The 19,804-nt window shown below is 40.5% G+C and overlaps 1 protein-coding gene across 1 annotated transcript in view; it reads left to right on the top strand.

Annotated features, from left to right (window-relative positions):
• Positions 1–18,000, top strand: part of LOC118110102 (cytosolic carboxypeptidase 4) — a 175,340-nt gene extending 157,340 nt beyond the window's left edge. The window contains exons 23-26 of the mRNA XM_035157707.2: positions 8,356–8,418; positions 8,651–8,764; positions 13,611–13,765; positions 17,199–18,000. Of these exons, the coding sequence (XP_035013598.1) occupies positions 8,356–8,418; positions 8,651–8,764; positions 13,611–13,765; positions 17,199–17,511 (645 nt within the window). The 3' untranslated portion in view covers positions 17,512–18,000. The remainder of the gene's footprint in view (positions 1–8,355; positions 8,419–8,650; positions 8,765–13,610; positions 13,766–17,198) is intronic.
• The last annotated feature ends 1,804 nt before the right edge of the window (positions 18,001–19,804 follow it).

Raw genomic sequence — 19,804 nt, 5'->3', positions numbered from 1 at the left:
CTTCCTGTCTAAAATCCTTGAAAAAGTTGTAGCCAATCAGCTGTGCGAGTTTCTCCAGGAAAGTAATGTAAATGAATACTTTCAGTCGGGGTTTAGAGCCAATCACAGCACAGAGACAGCCTTGGCAAAAGTCACTAATGATCTTCTAATAGCTTCAGATCAGGGATTTGTGTCCGTCCTCGTTCTGTTAGATCTTAGTGCAGCATTCAACACTATTGACCATCAAATTTTATTACAGGGACTAGAACAGTTAATTAGCATTAAAGGAACCGCCCTGAACTGGTTTAAATCATATTTTTCAGATCGATTCCAATTTGTGCAAATTAATGATGAGTCATCTGTGCGCACCAAAGTTAACCACGGTGTTCCACAGGGCTCTGTGCTCGGCGCAATTTTATTCTCATTATATATGCTTCCACTAGGAAACATTATCAGGACACACTCTGTAAATTTCCATTGCTATGCGGATGACACCCAGTTATACTTGTCAATAAAACCAGAACAATGTAATCAATTAACTAAACTCCAAGCATGTCTCAAGGACATAAAAACCTGGATGACCCGCAATTTTCTCTTATTAAACTCAGATAAGACAGAGGTTCTAATACTTGGCCCTAAACACCTTAGAGATACATTATCTAATGATATAGCTGCGCTAGACGACATTGCCCTTGCTTCCAATAAAACAGTCAGGAACTAGGGAGCGATCTTCGATCCTGATTTATCCTTTAATTCACACTTAAAACTAATTTCTAGGACCGCCTTCTTCCACTTGTGTAATATCTAAAAAATCGGACATGTCCTTCCTCAAAAAGATGCAGAAAAACTAGTCCACGCCTTTGTCACATCCAGACTTGATTATTGTAAGTCCTTATTATCAGGCTCCAGCAGTAAGTCGTTAAAGACTCTGCAGCTTGTCCAAAATGCTGCAGCACGTGTCCTGACAAGAACCAGGAAAAGAGAGCACATTTCTCCTGTGTTAGCTTCACTACACTGACTTCCAGTTAAATCTAGAATAGAATTTAAAATTCTCCTCCTCACCTTCAAGGCCCTTAATAATATGGCACCATTATACCTCAAAGAGCTGATAGTACCTTATCAACCCACTAGAGCACTGCGCTCCCAGAATTCAGGCTTACTTGTCGTCCCTAAAGTTTCTAAAAGTAGAGTAGGAGCCAGAGCTTTCAGCTATCAAGCTCCTCTCCTGTGGAATCATCTCCCACTTTCAGTTCGGGAGGCAGACAACATCTGTACGTTTAAGAGTAGGCTTAAAACCTTCCTTTACGATAAAGCTTATAGTTAGAGCCGGTCCAGGCTTGTCTTGGACCTGCTCTTAGTTATGCTGCTATGGGTCTAGAATGTCGGGGGACACATGACACACGGAGCTTCTCTTTCCAGTTTCGTAATGGTGGATCCAATATAGCGGATTCTGTATCGTGCTGGCTGATCGTGACAATAATGGCGGATCCTGTATCGTGTTGGCATCTGATAATGGTGGTGGACCACGATTGAGGTGGCAGCTGATGGTGGATCCTGATGTAGGCAGTGGACAATGACTGAGGACTATAATGGCATCCGATCTTGATGGTGGATCATGATCGTGGTGGCTGCTGACCATAGACTATGATTGCAGCAGGAATGCTTGATATATAGTTTTTCTCCTCGGATCCTCGACCGTTACTGACAATAATCCATCAATTCATTGACCTTCAGTTATGCTTCAAAATGTTTATTCTTATCAATGCTGCTAAAACCTTTATCTTGGTGATGTTCTCCTTTACACTTGACATCTATTGCACTTCTGTCCGTCCTGGGAGAGGGATCCCTCACATGTGGCTCTCTCTGAGGTTTCTACCTTCTTTTTACCTTGTTAAAAAGGTTTTTTAGTAGTTTTCCCTTACTCTTGTTGAGGGTTAAGGGCAGAGGATGTCACACCTTGTTAAAGCCCTATGAGACAAATTGTGATTTGTGAATATGGGCTATACAAATAAAATTTGATTGATTGATTGGTTGAAATATAAATCTAGAAATGAGTACATAAAGCTTTAAGTACTCGAAAGGCACTTCAGGCAAGAATGAGTGTTATAATATTTCAAAAAAACGGCTTCAGTGTCAAGACTCTTTTTTTAACAATGAATCCACATTGTAACAGATCAAAACACATTCAATACGAGCTTAAGCACCTGTAGCATTATGATGAATTAGCACTTGATTGAAAAAGGGACACCAGGTCACACCAGTCGAATTGCAGCACTGTATTGTATACATATTTCTGCGTTATTTTTTTCCAGATTCAAATAAAGTCATAGTGACTTTTTACCACCAACTTCTAATCAGGTCATCCACGATTCTAAGTGAATTTTGCCATATATAATGAAATTCCCTTCAGGCCGTCCTGATATATCTCATGGTGATATTGCATTCATAAGGCAAAAAAGGTGCTTTGTGAAGTCACCGTGACCTTGACTGTTGGTGCAGGCGTGCAAAATATTTAAACAATGAGCTGGCTGTTGATTTAGACCAGGGTTCGGCAACCTTTTTGACAATAAGTGCCAATGTGAAATTTTCTTGTTAATTAGTGTGCCATATTAATTTTTATATTAAGTTTTATTATTGAGCCACATTAATATTTCCAACAGACATGTCATTTTATTCCATCCATATTGGCTATATATAGAAAAACACTTTAAAGAACCATGTTTATCTCATTATGATTGCAATAATAAGTCATTAACCCCACCAACCACACTCATTCAGAATTGCGAAAGCTTGCTTCAGTCGCATGGTTTTTGGCAGTGGCAAAGACTTTGAGAGAGTTGGCTTCTCATACCTGGACACTGCACGTTTGATTGATTCTCCCTTGTCTGCCTGATCTTTGAAACTTCTTTCGTGCTTTGTCTCAAAGTGGCGCTTAACACTGGACTTTCAGGACACAATATTTTCAAAACATAACGTGCACACAGCACGGTCCTTATGAAAAACAAAGCCACAGTCTTCTTCCCATGAGGGCTGAAATGCCCGTGTCTTCGTTTTTTTAGCTAGCGGGCATGCCATCACCAATACACCTGAACGGCTGCACTTCACGGAGATTCATGTGGGAAAATGCGAGCAGCGCCAGCTGGGAGGCTTCTTCTTCTTATTATTTAATGGCGATTGGCATCCAGCCTATGGCGCATTACTGGCACCTAGTGGCTGGGAGGTGTTAACATCAATCAAGCTAAATAATACAGGCTGCGTGACGGCAAAACCTTTGAACATTTCTTTTATAAGAAATCGCCTGTGTGCCAATGATTATGGCGCCGCGTGCCAATGATGGCACGCATGCCTTAAGTTGCTGACCCCTGATTTAGACAAACAATAAGAACTAACCAAGTGTATAAGAGAAGAGCAAAATGAGAAAAAGCGTCAAAAGAGTGAAAAGCTAAGTGACAAAAAGTGGGAAGAGCTTAAAAGTATGGAGAGTTTCCATCTGCCCATTGTTTTGTCCCAGGTAGTCAGAGGGGTCCCTTGGGGCAGTCACACTGTTGTCTTCACTTTTGGAGATGTAATAATTGTATATTGTTTAATTGTGTAACCTAATGTCTAAAGGGCAAGGTCACATACTTCATCTCTACCATGACCCAATGAACATTTGTTTTATGGAAAATCAAGTAAAAGAACGATGTAAGGCAGAAGGTGAATTAGACAAATGTGGGTTTTTACTATTGGGAATCATTGATGGATCAATATACAACATTAGGTTAATTTCAAAACTGTATATTGTAACTATTTATAACATTAATAAAAGATGTGCAGCTATATGACAAAATGAATAAAATATAACATTATTAGTTGCAGTGTATTTATATTGCAAATGTATAGTTGCATGCTAGATAAATATCTCAGCCCTAAATTTAGCTTTCTTTGTCCTTGAAAAAAAAATCCTGAAAGCAATTACAAAACAATATTGAACAAATTACAGAGAGTTTGAACATTATTCTCACTTTGTGCTGTTTTTTACTTCAGAATGTGGATTTTATGGCCTCTGTCTGATGCAAGCACTCTCGCTGAGTAAGGAGAGGAAGTACAAATAATTGGTTGAGCATGGGTTCTAGGCAATGTCTGTAAGATACACATTTTGTGAGCTTAAAAGCACTTTGTGTGGAAGAACAGAATCTGTTGTGTTTTTGAATCCTGTCTGGAGGTTTTATGGAATGAAGACATGGGTAGAACGCAACCTGCAGGTCATAGGGTCAGGTTGTCCACATGCTGGTTCAGTGATGACAGGCCAGGAAATATCCATTAAACACCCTTCCAACAACGAAGAGGTAACAAAACCAAAAGGTAATATAGGTTTGCATAAAGTAAGGTACTCATATAGCCTGCAAGTGAAAAAATAATGGTGCAAAATTTAAGTAGCAGACCTGTATTGCATATAGTAGTCCACAGATGACAGGATGAGACTGGTTCAAAAAGTGAAAGGGGAAAAAAGTTTCTTCCAATAGTAACATCAGTCATTGTCTCACCGGGAATTATTAAAGATATTTAACACATTGCAAAACCTTCTTTGGATTGTGTGGTGATCTCCTTTCTGTTTTGCATTTTCTTAAAATTTGGCTTCCTAAAGATTGTTAAATTTTTCCCATAATCAGTTGGTGATAATGAACTGCTAAATTAATGTTATTTATTTTTTGGGTGTATCATATTAGTATATAATGTAACATTAAAGATCAGTTTTTAAGTATTTATTAAATTTCTTTACATTCTTTGTTAAACCATTTTACTCCTTTTAGGTTTACCATTGGATCATTTCAGCAGTTTGCTTTATAATGTGTTTGATGTGTCACTACACCAATAATGTTTACTTTTTTATATTGACTGTATATGGTGTACTTGAATTTCTAGCTATGCCGATTGCTTATAACTCTTTTGTGATTTTTGGCTGAATAGTTTCCTGTTAAACAGCTCATTTGGCTGGGGAGATGTGATGGTTGGACCAAGAACAGATTCACATGCAGCAATCAGGCAAAACTCAAAGTTCAAATCAAGTCATACACGTGAAGGCAGTCAGCGATGCAAAGGTTACTGGGAAGCCAAAGGCAAAAATCACAAAGCCCCAAAACAATTAGAAAGTAAAAAAACAAAAGGCAGCAAAACTAACAGGGTATTTATGAATAGGGCAGTCTCGGACACAAAAACAGGCAATGGTTGAGGAACGAATGTCTGAAAGCTTGATATAAAGTACGGAGACAATCTGGCAGGGAAGTGGTGTGTGAGCAGGTGTATATATACTGGTTGACTGATGGTGTAGGTGTGGTGAGTGCAGTGGTGTGAAACTGAACAATGGGAGAAAGTCAAGCTAGCAGTGCTGTGCAAGTTCACACTTAAAAATAACTAGTTTAAAGTTCAGTTCATAAAGATGAAAATGAACCAGTTCACTTTTATTTGTTCCGTTTTTTATTGGGATGGTTATGATTTTGATGTCAAACTTACAATAATTTGATTAGTTATTAACAGTGGCAGTCGGTCAATACAGGGCGCGGGGCACGGCCCCTCCAACATCCTGAGACAAAAACCCTGTATGTTAAACATAATTTAATTGGATAATAATATTTTACTTGTACAATGCTCCTGGGTGACCGTAAGTCCCGGTGAGCATTCAATATAAGTTGTTTTCAAATTGTATTTGGTTAATTTCTGTTTAAGTACTGTAGTGGCAATTTCTGTTTAATCATACACAAATTAGACATTGTCTCTCGGTAAGTTCAATTCTAACACCTGCAGGTGGACCCACCCCACACATCACCTAGCGTAACGTGTATGAATGAGCAAAGAGCATAGGAGAATCACTACACTTATACAATCAGAAGCCCCTCCCTGCGAGGAGCAAAAGGTATTCGTCAGCCACTTGATGTCTGACCAGGGTGGGCAGACATCCTGTCTCCATCTCCGTCCCAGACCCCTGGAGTGACTTCTGGTGCGAACCCTCTGTCTCAGAGATCCTTATCTTCGTTTACAAGACAAAAGACCCCAGTCCTGTATACGATACAGATATCCCCTCACCCATGTGGTGCAATAGTAGGTAGATAGATGTTGGCTAATTTTCAATAATCATAAAATATGATTATTAAAATAAATAAAATAATTTAATTAAAATAATAAAATAATTAATTAAAATGATAGAGTTATCAATTAAGAATAATGAAATAATTAATGAAAAACAATAAAATTATCAATTAAGAATAATACAAGTTGTAATTATAAGACGGGGCACCACCCTGGTATCAGGGACCAACAATCAGTCAATAAAGATCAGTCTCATAATCTGAAAAGTTCAATTAGAAATCTCAATATTTTCTATTAATGATTATATAATGAACAGTGAAGGTTTTAAGTTCGAGCACAGGCAGTCATAATCCAGCTGGATTCACATATATATGCACAAAGAATCACAAAAATACCGGTACTTTAATTATAAAAGGGGATTTATTTAAGATAATGACATCAATGTAAATCAATGACTATTATCACAGCAAACCCACTATATCAAAGATAAAACACCACAAGCATCTATTACAATCGTAACACATATGTAATACCTCCAATGTGTATACCCGGAGGCGAGTATGTGTGTGTGCGTGTGTCTGTGTGTCTGTGTGTGTGTGGGTGGGTGTGTGTGTGTATATGTACGGGGAAGATGGAGACAAGATGGCGTCTAAAGCCGTGCACGTGGTGTCGGGTTACGAAATCAAAAATGGCGTACAAGTTACACGTGGTGTCGGGTTACGAAATCCAAAATGGCGTACAAAGGCGTACACGTGGTGTCGGGTTACAAAATGGCGGTGCACCATGTGGTTTGACCACAAGGAAATGGTGGACAAAGGTTACTTTGATCTATCTCGTGGTTCAAAGCGCCGAATGGCACTATCTAGATTCTAGAATGTATATAAGACGTGAAGTGCGGGGATGCAGTTCGGACGTGCGTGCAGGCGGATTTAGGAGAGAAGAGAGAGAGGAAGGAAGAGATATGCAATAATTGATCAGAGGAGATCTCAAACACCGCCAGAGACAGCTTTGCGGGGACTCTACCACTCGGTACCCAAGCGGACGAACTAAGATCCGTCCCGCTGTGTACCGATCTTTTAATGGGTTAGAATCTCCGCCAAAATCGGTCTGCGTACAAATGTACGCTCAAATAGTAACACACTAATAATTAAACTAGTCTCTGCCCAGACATAAGCCTCTTACTTGTCGATGTTCCGCGGTTGGTTCGGTAATGCGGCGTTCCGGAGCGAGTGGATTGAGTTCGTGGCCGTTGGAAACAGTGATCAGCTGCTTCGTGTGATGGCAGCGGGACAGGAGCTGCGGGCCGGAAAGTGGAGAGAATCGGTCTTGTTCTCCGTGGCGAAAAGTCTCAATGCCTTGGCGAATATAATCTTGCTCTTCTGCAGGGATGAATAGCGGCAGAGCAGCTATGATTTGTGGGAGCGGAGGAAAAGTCTGTGGATAACTCGGCCGGCGAGTATTCGACTTTTGCTGCGGTCCTTTCAGAGTAAAGTTCAAGTGAAAAAATAAAAGAGGTTGAATGAACTTAAAGTAGAAAAAATATAAAAACTACAAACGTTTGATGGTTGCTCCCTTAAGTGTCTGGATCATCTGGAGGAAACCTGGAGAGGTTCTGGTCCTATCTTCAGTGCACGGGGAAATGAGCAATGATTTGGGGGAGCTCTCGGTATTTATTACCTGAGAGGTGTCCGGCCTCCCTCCTGGGGGGGCCGGGGGGTTTGTTGGCTCTCGGCCAATAGAAGACCCAAGTTGACCTCGGGCAGCGGTCAAGACAACATGGCCGCTCTGTCGAAACTCTGGAGGGTTGTCTCCTGAGAGAGAGCAAAACTCTAGACAGGCCATGAAAAGGCCACGCAGGCCTCGTTTACGATCCTTTGTCTAAGCTCGATCCCCAACACCCATCTACTCAGACATACTGAGTGACCCCTGCAGTGAAACATTTGCCCAGTGACACTCAGTATTCGGGAAGTCATAAACATCTCAGTTCCTTGAGCAACACTCGTAAAGTTTAAGTTAACCCACGAGAACCACATCTGTTCATACTTCTTCTAAATACATGTCTGTTCTTCTATTAAACATTAACCAAATGCAGAAATCCCCATCACAGTACATAATACTTCTGGGTGTGGGTTGCTGTCCAAGTAGATGTGAATATGGGTCCTGAAAGTTTTGGCAACCACGGGATCCAGGAGGTCTCTTTTTCTGTCATTCTGGAAATGAAGCCACATTTTGATAAAATTCAGGTAACTGATGAACACATCTGTCTCTCTCTCCCTCTTTCACGATCTATCTATCTATCTATCTATCTAGACCATTCCAAAGACCCTGGATCGTATTTCACCTGCCTTTTCTTTCAACAGCTGCAACTATTTGGTAATAATAACAATTATAATAACTAATCATCAACAGCTATATTATCATCACAAACTCATCTAAATTATTTCATTCTGTTTTCATCATGTCTCATCACCACCACAATTATCATCATTATAATAGTTAGTCTTATACATTTTTTTGGGCTTAATTTATTTTTGAAATTTTTCTTTTGTTAACAGTTAAGTCACAAAAGAAAACATGTGATATTGAAACTATGTATTTTTGTCAGGTTGAAAAGTCTCGCTCTGCCACAGCCAGGGTGGTTGTCTGGAGGGAGATGGGTGTGCTAAGAAGTTACACAATGGAGAGTACTTACAATGGTTGTGACCAGGGAATATACAAGGTATGTGTATGTAAGATTTTGTGAAATCAGTCCAAAGACACTTTATAAGGTGGACTGGAAGATGAAGAAAAATGTTCATGAGCTAGTATCTGTGCCATATAAGTGCAAATAAAAGCCAGCTCAGATCAGGATGCAATTTGTAAAAAAAAAATATATATATGTATATATATCACATTTACTCCAGTAAATCAGTAACCACAGTGCTTAAAGCCTAAATGAGACACCTCAGATTTTTTCTTGAAGCTGTTTTAACATTTATATAATATTAAGAATTAAAATTAAAACAATTTAAACTTGAAATTAAAAAAGCATTTTTTAATCAATTCATAAAATATAATAAATATTTATTATAAATATTTTCAACCGATCAAGTAAAACGAAAGGTTAATATGCTAGAATTTCAGTAACATGTTATAGCGCATTTCAGCCTACAAGTAAAAACAATTAAGTTAGCTTATTAAGTTCAATATTTAACATAATTAAGTCTAATAAAAATAGCACAACAAGCTTTAAAACATGAAAATAAAGGCTACAGTGCCTACTTGTTGTTACGCTCCAGATTTTTTTAGAACCCCAGCGCAGAGACAGAACAGTGAGCAGGAGTCAAAAAGGAGAGTTCAAGGGTGTGTATTTTTCCAAACGCTGGATCTGAGATGTGGTAGCTGAGGGAGAATACCTGTATATCTCTGGGAGGTTGTGAGCGAGGAGGGAAGGCAGGAGGATCGACAGGTGAATCCTGGAGGAGACGAGGAGAAAACATGGTGAGAACATTGTATAACAACACGAGAGAGTAACTCTGATTGTCTTAAGCAGAGGGGCTGAGGACGAATAACTACCACGGTAGTGACAAGGGCGAACTGGCGATGACTAGGGTAGATATCCTGTTGCTGATCAGCTGATGAGCTGCAGGTGCGGTGGTGAGCTGTCCCTGGCTGTGCCTCCGCCAAGTCATCAGGGGAAGATGGCACACACCTCCGGAGGGGAGAGAGACAAGGGAAGGGGGAGAGAAACTGGGGGGCACAGAGGAGCTGTGACACTGGTCAGAAAAAAGTATATTTTGATGGTGGACTTTTGTCCTCTTTGTCTGTTTACCTGCAGAATGGACATCTGGGGCATGTCATCCTTCTTTCCTTCACATCTCTGCGAATGTGTGAGCAGGTGAATACATCATTCACTGAGATAAACAGCAGGCTGGTCAGTGTGCAGACATGGATTCTGTTTTGATTATCTGAGCAAATATGGCCCTGTTCAGACCTGACATCAACATCTGATCCAAGAGATCCGCATACAAGTTGACAGCTCTAAGTTTGTTCGCACCTGCTGGTGTGTAGTGCAGTTCCCAGTTGGTCCAGTTTCTTTCCAATGACCGAGCCAGACGTTTTTTTATCAGCCTCTCCTGCCACTTGGTGTTCCTGTCTGTTATGGACCTGTCATTATAATAATGATATATCTGACACCTGCAGGACAGACGGGACCGATTGTTCATACTCACATTTGTGAGCATTTTACCCGCAGCGGTCTCCATGCTGATTTGTTTCCTCTGTTCATAAAGCATTCGGGAAAATTTCATCTACTGCTTCGTTTTCAGGGTGGTCCTGAGTAAACTACGGTTGAAGGGATGTTTGAGGGGCTAGATGGCCACCACCCCTAGATCACATAGAGAAATGGAACAACACTACCCTTTCACAGCCACACACAAAATGAAGGGCTAGGGCCAAGAAGCCAGGCTTAGGGATGAATTGGGACAGGCGCTGTGCCTCTCCAGCAGGCAGCTATCTAAAAAAGGACACTTGCAGCTACTTAGTGGTAGAACATGCTGAACTTCTCAGTACAGATATCAAATGAGCACAGCTTCCTGAGGAAGAAGAGCCAGTTTTTTGTCTAGGTGGACACCTAAGTAATTATAAGTGTGCACCATCTCAAAGTCCTTTCCTCCTATGCTGACTAGCTGGAAGGGGACTTTGGTAATGCAGAAGTTAACAACCATCTCATCTAGTCTTGGAGATGTTTAGTAGAGCGCAGACTTAATTGTTCCACCTTCTAGCCATTCCTAATGCACGCCACAATAGCAGTCTCATCAGAGTATTTCTGTACATGGCATAATTCAGAGTTGTATTTAAAGTCTGCTGTGTACAGTGTTAACAGGAACAGTAAAAGAACAGTGCCCTGTGGAGCCCCTGTGCTGCTTACCACCATCCCAGAAACGCAATTTCCCAGCCTGACATACTGTGGTTGTCTCGTCAGGTAAGTACTTAAATATAGGAGGGATCTACCCTCAACCCCTCAACTGTATCTCTTAGTACACAGGGTTGGATGGTGTTAAATGCCACACATAATCACCTGGCTCATCCAAGTGAGAGTAGGCCCGGTGGAGCATGTAGAGGACACCATTATCCACTCCAATGTGTTCCTGATATGCAAACTGTAGCGGATCATCTGTAGGGGAGCATGTTCAATTTGAGGTCTTAGCAAGTAGAGAAGCAGCCACTCCAGTGTTTTCATGATGTGTATTGTGAGTTCCACCGATCTGTAGTCACTTATCTCTGATGGACGCCCTACTTTGGGTACCAACACAAGACATGATGTTTTCCACAGAACTGGGACCCTATCTGACTGCAAGCTAAGGTTGAAGATCCTCTGGAGGGGCTCAGCCAGTTGTCTTGAACAGTCCTTGAGTAGTCACGGACACACACCATCCCGGCTGACTGCCGTCCCAGAACGCAACCTCTTTATCTCTGCCCTCACCTCGTCTGTTGTAAACACAGGTTTGCAACAGTGTGAGGGAGGATGATGATGGGGGGGGGAAACTGGACCTGGAGTGGGGGGAGAGCGAGAAGGTTGTATCCACAGGGGCAAGGCAGACACTAGATGTAGAGTGAAACCTGTTCTGTTAAACTCATTAGCCCTGTGCTCATCCACATCTCCTGCCATTTGCTGGCTGTTCTTCTTTGAGTAGCCAATAATGGTCCCCATTCTGCTCCATACCTCTCTTGTGTTGTTATGCAGCAGCTTTCTCTCAACCTTGAATTTGTTCCCCACCTTTGCCTGCTTTAGTGTCCTCTTCAGCTCATGTTGCACACCCTTGAACTTCTCCCTGTCTCCACCGGAATGTCTGGATGTTGCAGATGATCCAATGTTTATTATAGCCTCAGTGTACCCTAGAGTTTGGCCTGTATCATTGATTACAAGGCCAAAACACCCGATGACACTAAGTTACCAGACTGGAGTAATGTCTCTAACATCTGCTGGTGGCCGCTAACACCTGCTAACAACTACTAACATCTACTGGTAGTTGGTAACTTGAATTGTGCAGAAGACCTTCAAACGTACAAGGGATATTTACCACTTGTACTATATTCTAAAATGATTGTAGCAGGATTCATCAAGTGACCCTTATGAACAGGATAGCTGACAACAAGGGAAAAACCTTGTGACTGTGAGGAAAGACAGCTGACTGGAGGGAATAGACCCCACTGGGGCCGGTATGGCCATACCCATACTGACAGTATCCAATACGTATTGGTATTTGGAGACACCCACAAATGAATACGAAAGCAATAAAAACATTTTTTTTAAAAGAATCATCGCGAGCAGGGGCGGGAGATGACTCACTAAAGGACCACACGACTGATGACCCTGGAATGGAAACGACAAAGAGGAAGCCAAGCACAATTCAAGAAGCTAACATGGCAGAGGCTGACAAAAAGTTCCAGGTTTGTCCCTCTGGCTGGAGGAAAATAACATTGGCAAAGGGCCTAAAAATATACCAAGGAAAGAAGAAGTGCTTGATCGAAAGAGCAGGGATCTTGCATTGATCAGCACTACACAAGTAGTCAATCAAGTCAGTGGAGTGAAGTCCAGTGACTTGACTCAACCCAAAGTTCGCAGGTGATTAGTCCTCCTGTATTTGAAGAAGTTAACTCAAGCACAGAGGCAGTTTAAGAAGAAGGTATAGAGCCCACTCAGCCAGGAAAACCAACAAGGGAGAAGAAACCTTTACAAACCAAACCAAAGGTGAACTGGGCTGGAGCTTCATAAAAAGCAAAATGGGAGGCCATCAATGCAGAAAGGGCACAGTTGAAACAAAGCTTGAGAGGAGGGTAACATCATCTACGACCATGGAGCGGAACATTTTGGAGTGACAGAAAGAATGGATAACACTAACAATGGAAACCAAGTCCAGAAGGCAACTGGAAATAGAATGCTTGGTACAAGAGAGGAGGCAGATTAAAAAGCAGTGGTAAAAGCCTCAGAAGAGCAGAAGGGAGAATTAACTTACTGCAGGAGAACATCAAAAGCTGACTGATACTACAATTAATGCATCAGGGTATTGGGTCTTTATTCTTGCGACCATCTCATGGATGACGTCACACGCTTCTACAGTCCCTGCTCATGGTGGAATATAAACAAGAATAGCGCAATGTGAGAAAACTCCCTTGTTACATAATACATTCTTAGACCGTCTGCCAAAAGTTCAATATCCTCACAGCAGATCTTCTCCATCATAAAATGTCCAGGGTTGCACCATCTATTGTTCACAGACAGAACCAGTCCCCGACTTTTGCTCGTACCACTCTTCTCGCACCTCTGTCTGCATGTACCAGTCTGTAACCTGTCTGGGTGGAAAAATTATGGTGAGTTGTGAGGGATAACCAATTTATATTTATATTGTGAATCCATTCATAGTTGCTCCAAATGGATTCATAATCGTCAGTTTTTCCTTTACACACAACTCTGGTATTAGTTTTAAAATATATGTGAATTAAGTTGGTATAGCTACACTTCTGTTCATAAATAAGTACAAATCTATTTAACAGTGTGTGTGTGGGTGTGTGTGTGTGTGTAGGGCCTGCAAACAGGAACCAGGGAGCTGCAGGAGATGGGGGTGAAGTTCTGCCACAGTCTGCTTTCTGTAACCAAAGACATGAAGGCTCTTTACGACAGGAGACTCAGCAACCACATTGGCCTGGATCATAACATCCTCGACCACAAGTCTCACAAGTAAGACACCATCTTTAAAAGGCTTGTGACATGTACAGTTTAGTACAAAATGCCTTGATGGGGGTAAAAGAAATTAGGAAAATCCTTCAAAGTGAGAACATGAGATTAGGACTTCAGATCTGGGTTAAATTTAGAATGGGTAATGTCCTTACTGAAAGGAATATCGTCTCTCCACAGGTGGATATTGTGAGACTAATTTTGAGTCAGAACTAAATTACCATCGTATATCAATTAAAATGGTATATAAACTTATTAAACCCATAGTAAATAACAACTATGGGTTTTAAACAGAACTTAAAGTAATACATTTCCAGTAATTGACATTATCTTTTCTAATTATACTAAATATCCATCCGGTGGTACAATGTGTGTGGTTTTTGTTGTAACTGTGCAAACTGTGGAGCTGTCAGCTCTGGCTTTTGACTGCAAATTGTGAACATACTGGAACAGCTTACCTCCGCATTTCCCCAGGCTATAAAGGTGAGAGGGAAGTTCTTTTTCAGAAAACCATTATATATGAATTTATTTTTCAACAGCGACCCAGAGACCAGACCAAGACATGAATCAGTAGCACGGTGCACACTGGTGGTGTTGATGTTAGCATCACTTTGAACAACAAGCATTCTCGGAAAAGTTGTGTGTGTGTGTCTGTGCCTGTGCTGACTTCCTATCCTTTCTCTCTGCTGAAATAATTCAAGATAGCTGAGTTTTTTCGTCAAGTAACAATTAGGACTGTCAAAATTAACGCGGGATGATTAATTTGTGGAATTAACGCATTCATTTTTTTCCGCATTAACGCATGCGCAGAATGACCCGCTCCATGTACCCATACCCGCCCCCACTCACTCGCTCAGAGCGACACACGCAGTGAGATCAGAGCTCGTTCACGTGACTTTGTAGAAGAACAGTGAAACACAGAGTTTCTCTAGTCTCAACTGCTCAGTGATCAGCGCCGCTGCGTCATGATCAGAGCAGAAGCTACAGTTGGTTTGTACCGAGCTGGAGTTTCTTTGTCCTCCTCCACTCTGCTCTCACTGGCTCAACACTGCTTCTACAGATGGGCTCAGATTCAGATTTCACATTCACATTTAATTGTGTAAAGGTTTGGTTGTTTGTTTGATTTAAAAAAGAAAAGAAAAAAGTTTTATTCAACCATCCTATATTTGCGAGAAAAAAAAAAGAGCAAAGGCTAAGATGCCCCAATTGTTTAGGATAAAGGTTATCTTTGAGTTTGATAAAAAAAAAAGTTCTAAATAACATCTTATATTTGCTCAGAGGCATAGCAAAGAGACAGCCACATTTAATTATGGTGTGGTATGTTTTATTTTTATTTTGTTTTTCAATCTTAATAACTCTGTCATTTGGACTTGTCATCAACAAAAAAACAAATGTTAAATGTATATATCCGCCTTCTGTCATTTATCTTTCCATTCCTATAACAATATATTTAGAAAATGGGGATTTTTCGGGCATTTAGAAATGGTTATTAATCGTGATTATTCACAGCTACCCTGTGATTAATCTGATTAAAATTTTGTATCGTTTGACAGCCCTAGTAAAAATATATTCAACTGACTCATTGTACCAGTATGTGTCATGCAGTGCTACACATGTGTGGACATCTGTTTGGACCTCTCTATTTAGTTTGCCTGCATTTGGACCACTTGTCCATGGAGCAATATCCGTACATATCCATGCTTGCACTAAATACTCAATGAACAGAACGCACATATTGTATATATTTTATATTTTATTTTATATTTTTTAATCTTTATATGCTTATGTTTCTACTCTTGCATGGAACAATTGTAACAAACACAATTTCCCGCTGGGATCAATAAAGTATTTCTGATGTCCTTCTAGTTACTGCTGCAGTAAATGCAGCTATTGCGAGTTCTCGTGAGAAAGAAATCTTAGTATTTAGTTTAGCTTAACAAGATGTGACATCCTCTGCCCTTAATCCTCAACAAGAGTAAGGAAAAACTACCCCCCAAAGAATATATACCCCCCAATAAGAACGTAGAGATCTCAGAGAGAGCCACATGTGAGGGATCCCTCTCTCAGGATGGACAGATATGCATTAGATAAGCTGCCAACACGATCATGATCCACCACCACTATCCACGGTCAGCTGCCAACACAATAAAAATCAAAGAACATGATTCTCACAGTGCTCCCAGTTTTTTTTTTCCAGGTCAGAATGTTGTGTTGGAAGTAATGGTCTCACAAAGGGATGGAGATAAGTGAGGACAAATTGCTCCAGGGTCTTCATTAGGTGGGATGTTGTTGCCACCGGCCTTTAGCTGCTAAGGTATTTGGGTTGCGGACTCTTGCAGCAGTAACACACAAAAGGTCACCAAGGTTGTGGTACTCGCCTTAATTTTCCAGAGTTCTTTCCTCACCTGGGTTGTTGTGAGTGTAGCGCTTTCTTGGCCTCAATCTCCATGAGATCCTAAGCACTGGGTTCTTTTGTTTCTAAACCAATCCCTGTAATACAATTACTATGAATCGTTTATGATATGTACTGTTGTCAACTTGCATGAAAGTAACTTGTAACTGAGTAAATAGTGGTGTTAACCCTTGTGATCCTATAAAATAATACCTCAGCTTTAAATCCTATTTATTAACACAGTACCCTCCCCTGATTCGAGAGCGACATACCGAGTCCCGGTTAAGGATTCAGGCCATGGCTGCACGCAATGATTCACCAGAACCTGTGTCGACCGGGGGCTTTGGTGGAGGCCTGTTGGGTGAATATTAGGTCGCTTTGGATAAAAGCGCCAACTAAATGTAATGTAATGTGTGATCAGTGTCAGCTGCAGGAGGTAGAAATTGGGGATGTGGTTCAGGGAACGGTGACAGGGAGGGAGTTTGATTGTACACAGGTGTTCTGTGTTGGCTAATCACTCTCTCCCCTTTATCAGCAGTAGCGTGCTGCGCCAAAGACGGCGGAGAACAGCAAATAGAGAACAGTGTGTGTGCGTGTGCGTGCGTGCGCGTGCGTGTGTGCGTGCACGTGCGTGTGTGAAATAGTCTGCAAAGAGGGAATAAAAATCACAAGCTAACCTGTACCTTGTGAGTCTGGTGCTCCATTGACAAGGAACCTGTGCTATACAGTTACGTACTGTTACACGTGTTTGCGCAATATTACCCTTCCCTCAAGTTCTGGGACTATCATATAGAAGCTATGCAATTCGGTAATAGTAATCAGTGTTATATGAATCTCTCGGTTTTACATTATTCCACTGCTAGGTGGTGACACTGCAAGACAAAAAGAAAACTAGTAATAACTGATGTAAAGATTAATTAAAAAACAAATTTTTGCATATGTTTTCTCAAGGAGACATATTCACAATGTTTGTTATAACTCAAGGATATGGAGTGTTTTTATAACAATACTGAACCTAACTTTCCTCTATCCTCTCTTTTGCAGCTTTTTTGAAGACGATGAGCCTCCATGTGTTGAGGAGATTGAGTATTCCACAAACTGTCCCACTCTCAAAGGCACTGATCTGGATTCAGATATCAACAGCAACATGGCCATTGAGGATGAAGATGAAGATGGCGATGGCATAGGACAAAGGGGAGCAAAGCAGCAACAAGGCAGCATTGGCGTGTTGCAACAGTCAAATATGAAGAGCTGCCTATTCCCTGACTCAATCGGACAGGCATCAATCAAAACACTCATTGAGAAAAGAAACAAGTGTCAGGGTGTGAGCATTGTCAATGGACAAATCACAAGTTAAAGGAATATTTCTATAATTTTCAGTGTTTTTAAAGAGATAGAAATTACACCCTTAGCATGTTATTAAATGGTCTTTTAAGACAAGTTCTGCTGTAAGTGAATGATTTCAATTGTATTGTTCTCCAATAGTTTAGCTTTCCTTCACCCACTCATTCACTAAACTCTACTTTACTGTATAATGACCTTCATAAAGGGAACTGTATACTGAGCGTATCAACAAAAGACACTATTGAATTCAATTTGATTTGTATATCATCATAATATACATTATCTCAAGGCACTTTACATAGAAGGCCAAGACCTTAAAAATTATACAGAAACCCAACAGTTACCACAATGAGCAGCACTTTGGTGACTGTGGAGAGAAAAAACTCCCTCATTAACTGGAAGAAACCTCTAGCAGTACCAGACTCACTGTGGGCGGCCATCTGCCTCGACAGGTTGGGGCGAGCAGGGAAAAATGGGGAACAGAGGAGAGATGGGTGGAAAAGAGGGGAGAGAAGAGAGATGGGGGAGAGGGAGAGAGAGGAGACAGAAACCAGAAACAGTTGTGTAACCATCATGTTTCAGCTCTGACAGAATAGTTATTATGAAAACAATAATAGTAATAATTATGGATGTAAAGATGTTATTAATGATAGCAGCGACAGTTCATATAATAATAATAATAGTTGTTGTCTGAATCCTGCAGCTACTACTCAGCATATCTGCGCCATTAATTACATCATTGTCGCAGGTTTATGATGTACAACAACGTCGGCCTGTGGAAAATCCAGCAGTAAATTTTAAATATTCATTTTCCACTTAATAGAAATACAATTAGGTAAAAAAAACACGTTAAATAACTATGTTTAAATGTAGAAATAAAGTCTTTTACTGCAGTTTGTGCTGTGATGCTCTGCTCTACTAATTTTTACGACAGGTCGGGCTGTTCCTGCTGCCCTGTCTCCTTTCGTCTGTCCACCATTTGTACAATGCATGATGGTATATGTTGCTCCGTTTTCACAATGCATTATGGGAAACAATGAGTGCACTATATAGGTCAAAACAAAAATCACTAAACATTTGGACAGCGCTACAAATTGGCAAACTCACTATATAGTGGACTATATCGTGAATAGTGACTGATTTCAGACACAGCCATGGGAAGTTTGGAACAGCAAAACAATTTCACTCAGCTATAAAAATAATCTAATACTCTTTATTATTTGTCACTGTATTTAAAACAGTCAGGAACCTGTAGAATGATAACTCTGGGTTTCCATTTATCTGATTGGTCAGCAGATGGGCCACTGACAGGTTTTGATCTATTAACTTAACCTGCTAGACAGCTGGAATTTCCATGGTGATTTACCCCGGTAAGAAATTAGGTGTCGTACCACTGAAAACCCAGAGTTAAAAGCTGAAATTACCACCATGACCTGATTCTGCTTGGTTGTACAGGCCCCTGAACTCACATGAAATGTTTAACATTTCTCTCAGTGTTGAAAGCCAACAATGGTAACTACACAAGAGTCTAAAAACCAAAGGATTCATTGGCAACTGGTCACTGCAGCAGTATTTAATGGGTGGTCAGGATAGTCTTAATGGTGTAAATTGTCTCATGCAACCAATAAACAGTCTTGCTGCATGCAACATGCTAACTACCTTCTGTGGTGAAAGAAACTTGCTCTTTTGGAATTTCTGTTTGATTAAACTTTACTCCACTTTAAAACTAAATTGTAAACCTTTGCATGATTTTAGTGTGTAATATTCTGTATACTTTATATAATGCAACAAATTAAATTCAAATTAGTTGTTGTTTGTTCTGTCTGTACTCCCAGAATAGGGATTATTTACCTACAGAAAACTTAGACGTAGTTATCAGCAGGCCTGTATCAAACTGTACTTTGATTGTTGCTTCTGTGTCCAGTTGTATTAATTGATGGTGTTGGAGACTTCAGAAAACAATCGGCATTAGTTCGTTCAAAATGGTTTCAATTACCTATGTTTTAAAGTAAGGTAGTGGCTGTTGAGGTGCAGCTGGGCATAAAAGAACTTTGTTTGTCCTGTCGTCTACCAACAATTCCCATCTATAACCTTCACCACAATATTTTCCTAACTTTGTTAGGAAAAAATGTCTAATTTGCCCGAATTTAACCAAACTCTTTCAGAAACAGAAAATCAGCCTGCCCTATTTTCGTGATCAAAAACTTGCAGCTGAAGTGTTGTTGAAGCTGAGGCCACATTTACACAATACAAGAAACAAGAGACTTTTGGGAAAAATGTATACATGTTATTGTGGTCACCATGAT

This window comes from Hippoglossus stenolepis, chromosome 5 (genome assembly GCF_022539355.2).
Source record: "Hippoglossus stenolepis isolate QCI-W04-F060 chromosome 5, HSTE1.2, whole genome shotgun sequence".
NCBI lineage: Eukaryota > Metazoa > Chordata > Actinopteri > Pleuronectiformes > Pleuronectidae > Hippoglossus > Hippoglossus stenolepis.
Note: the sequence above shows the minus strand (reverse complement) of the source record. Positions and strands in the feature narration are given on the sequence as shown.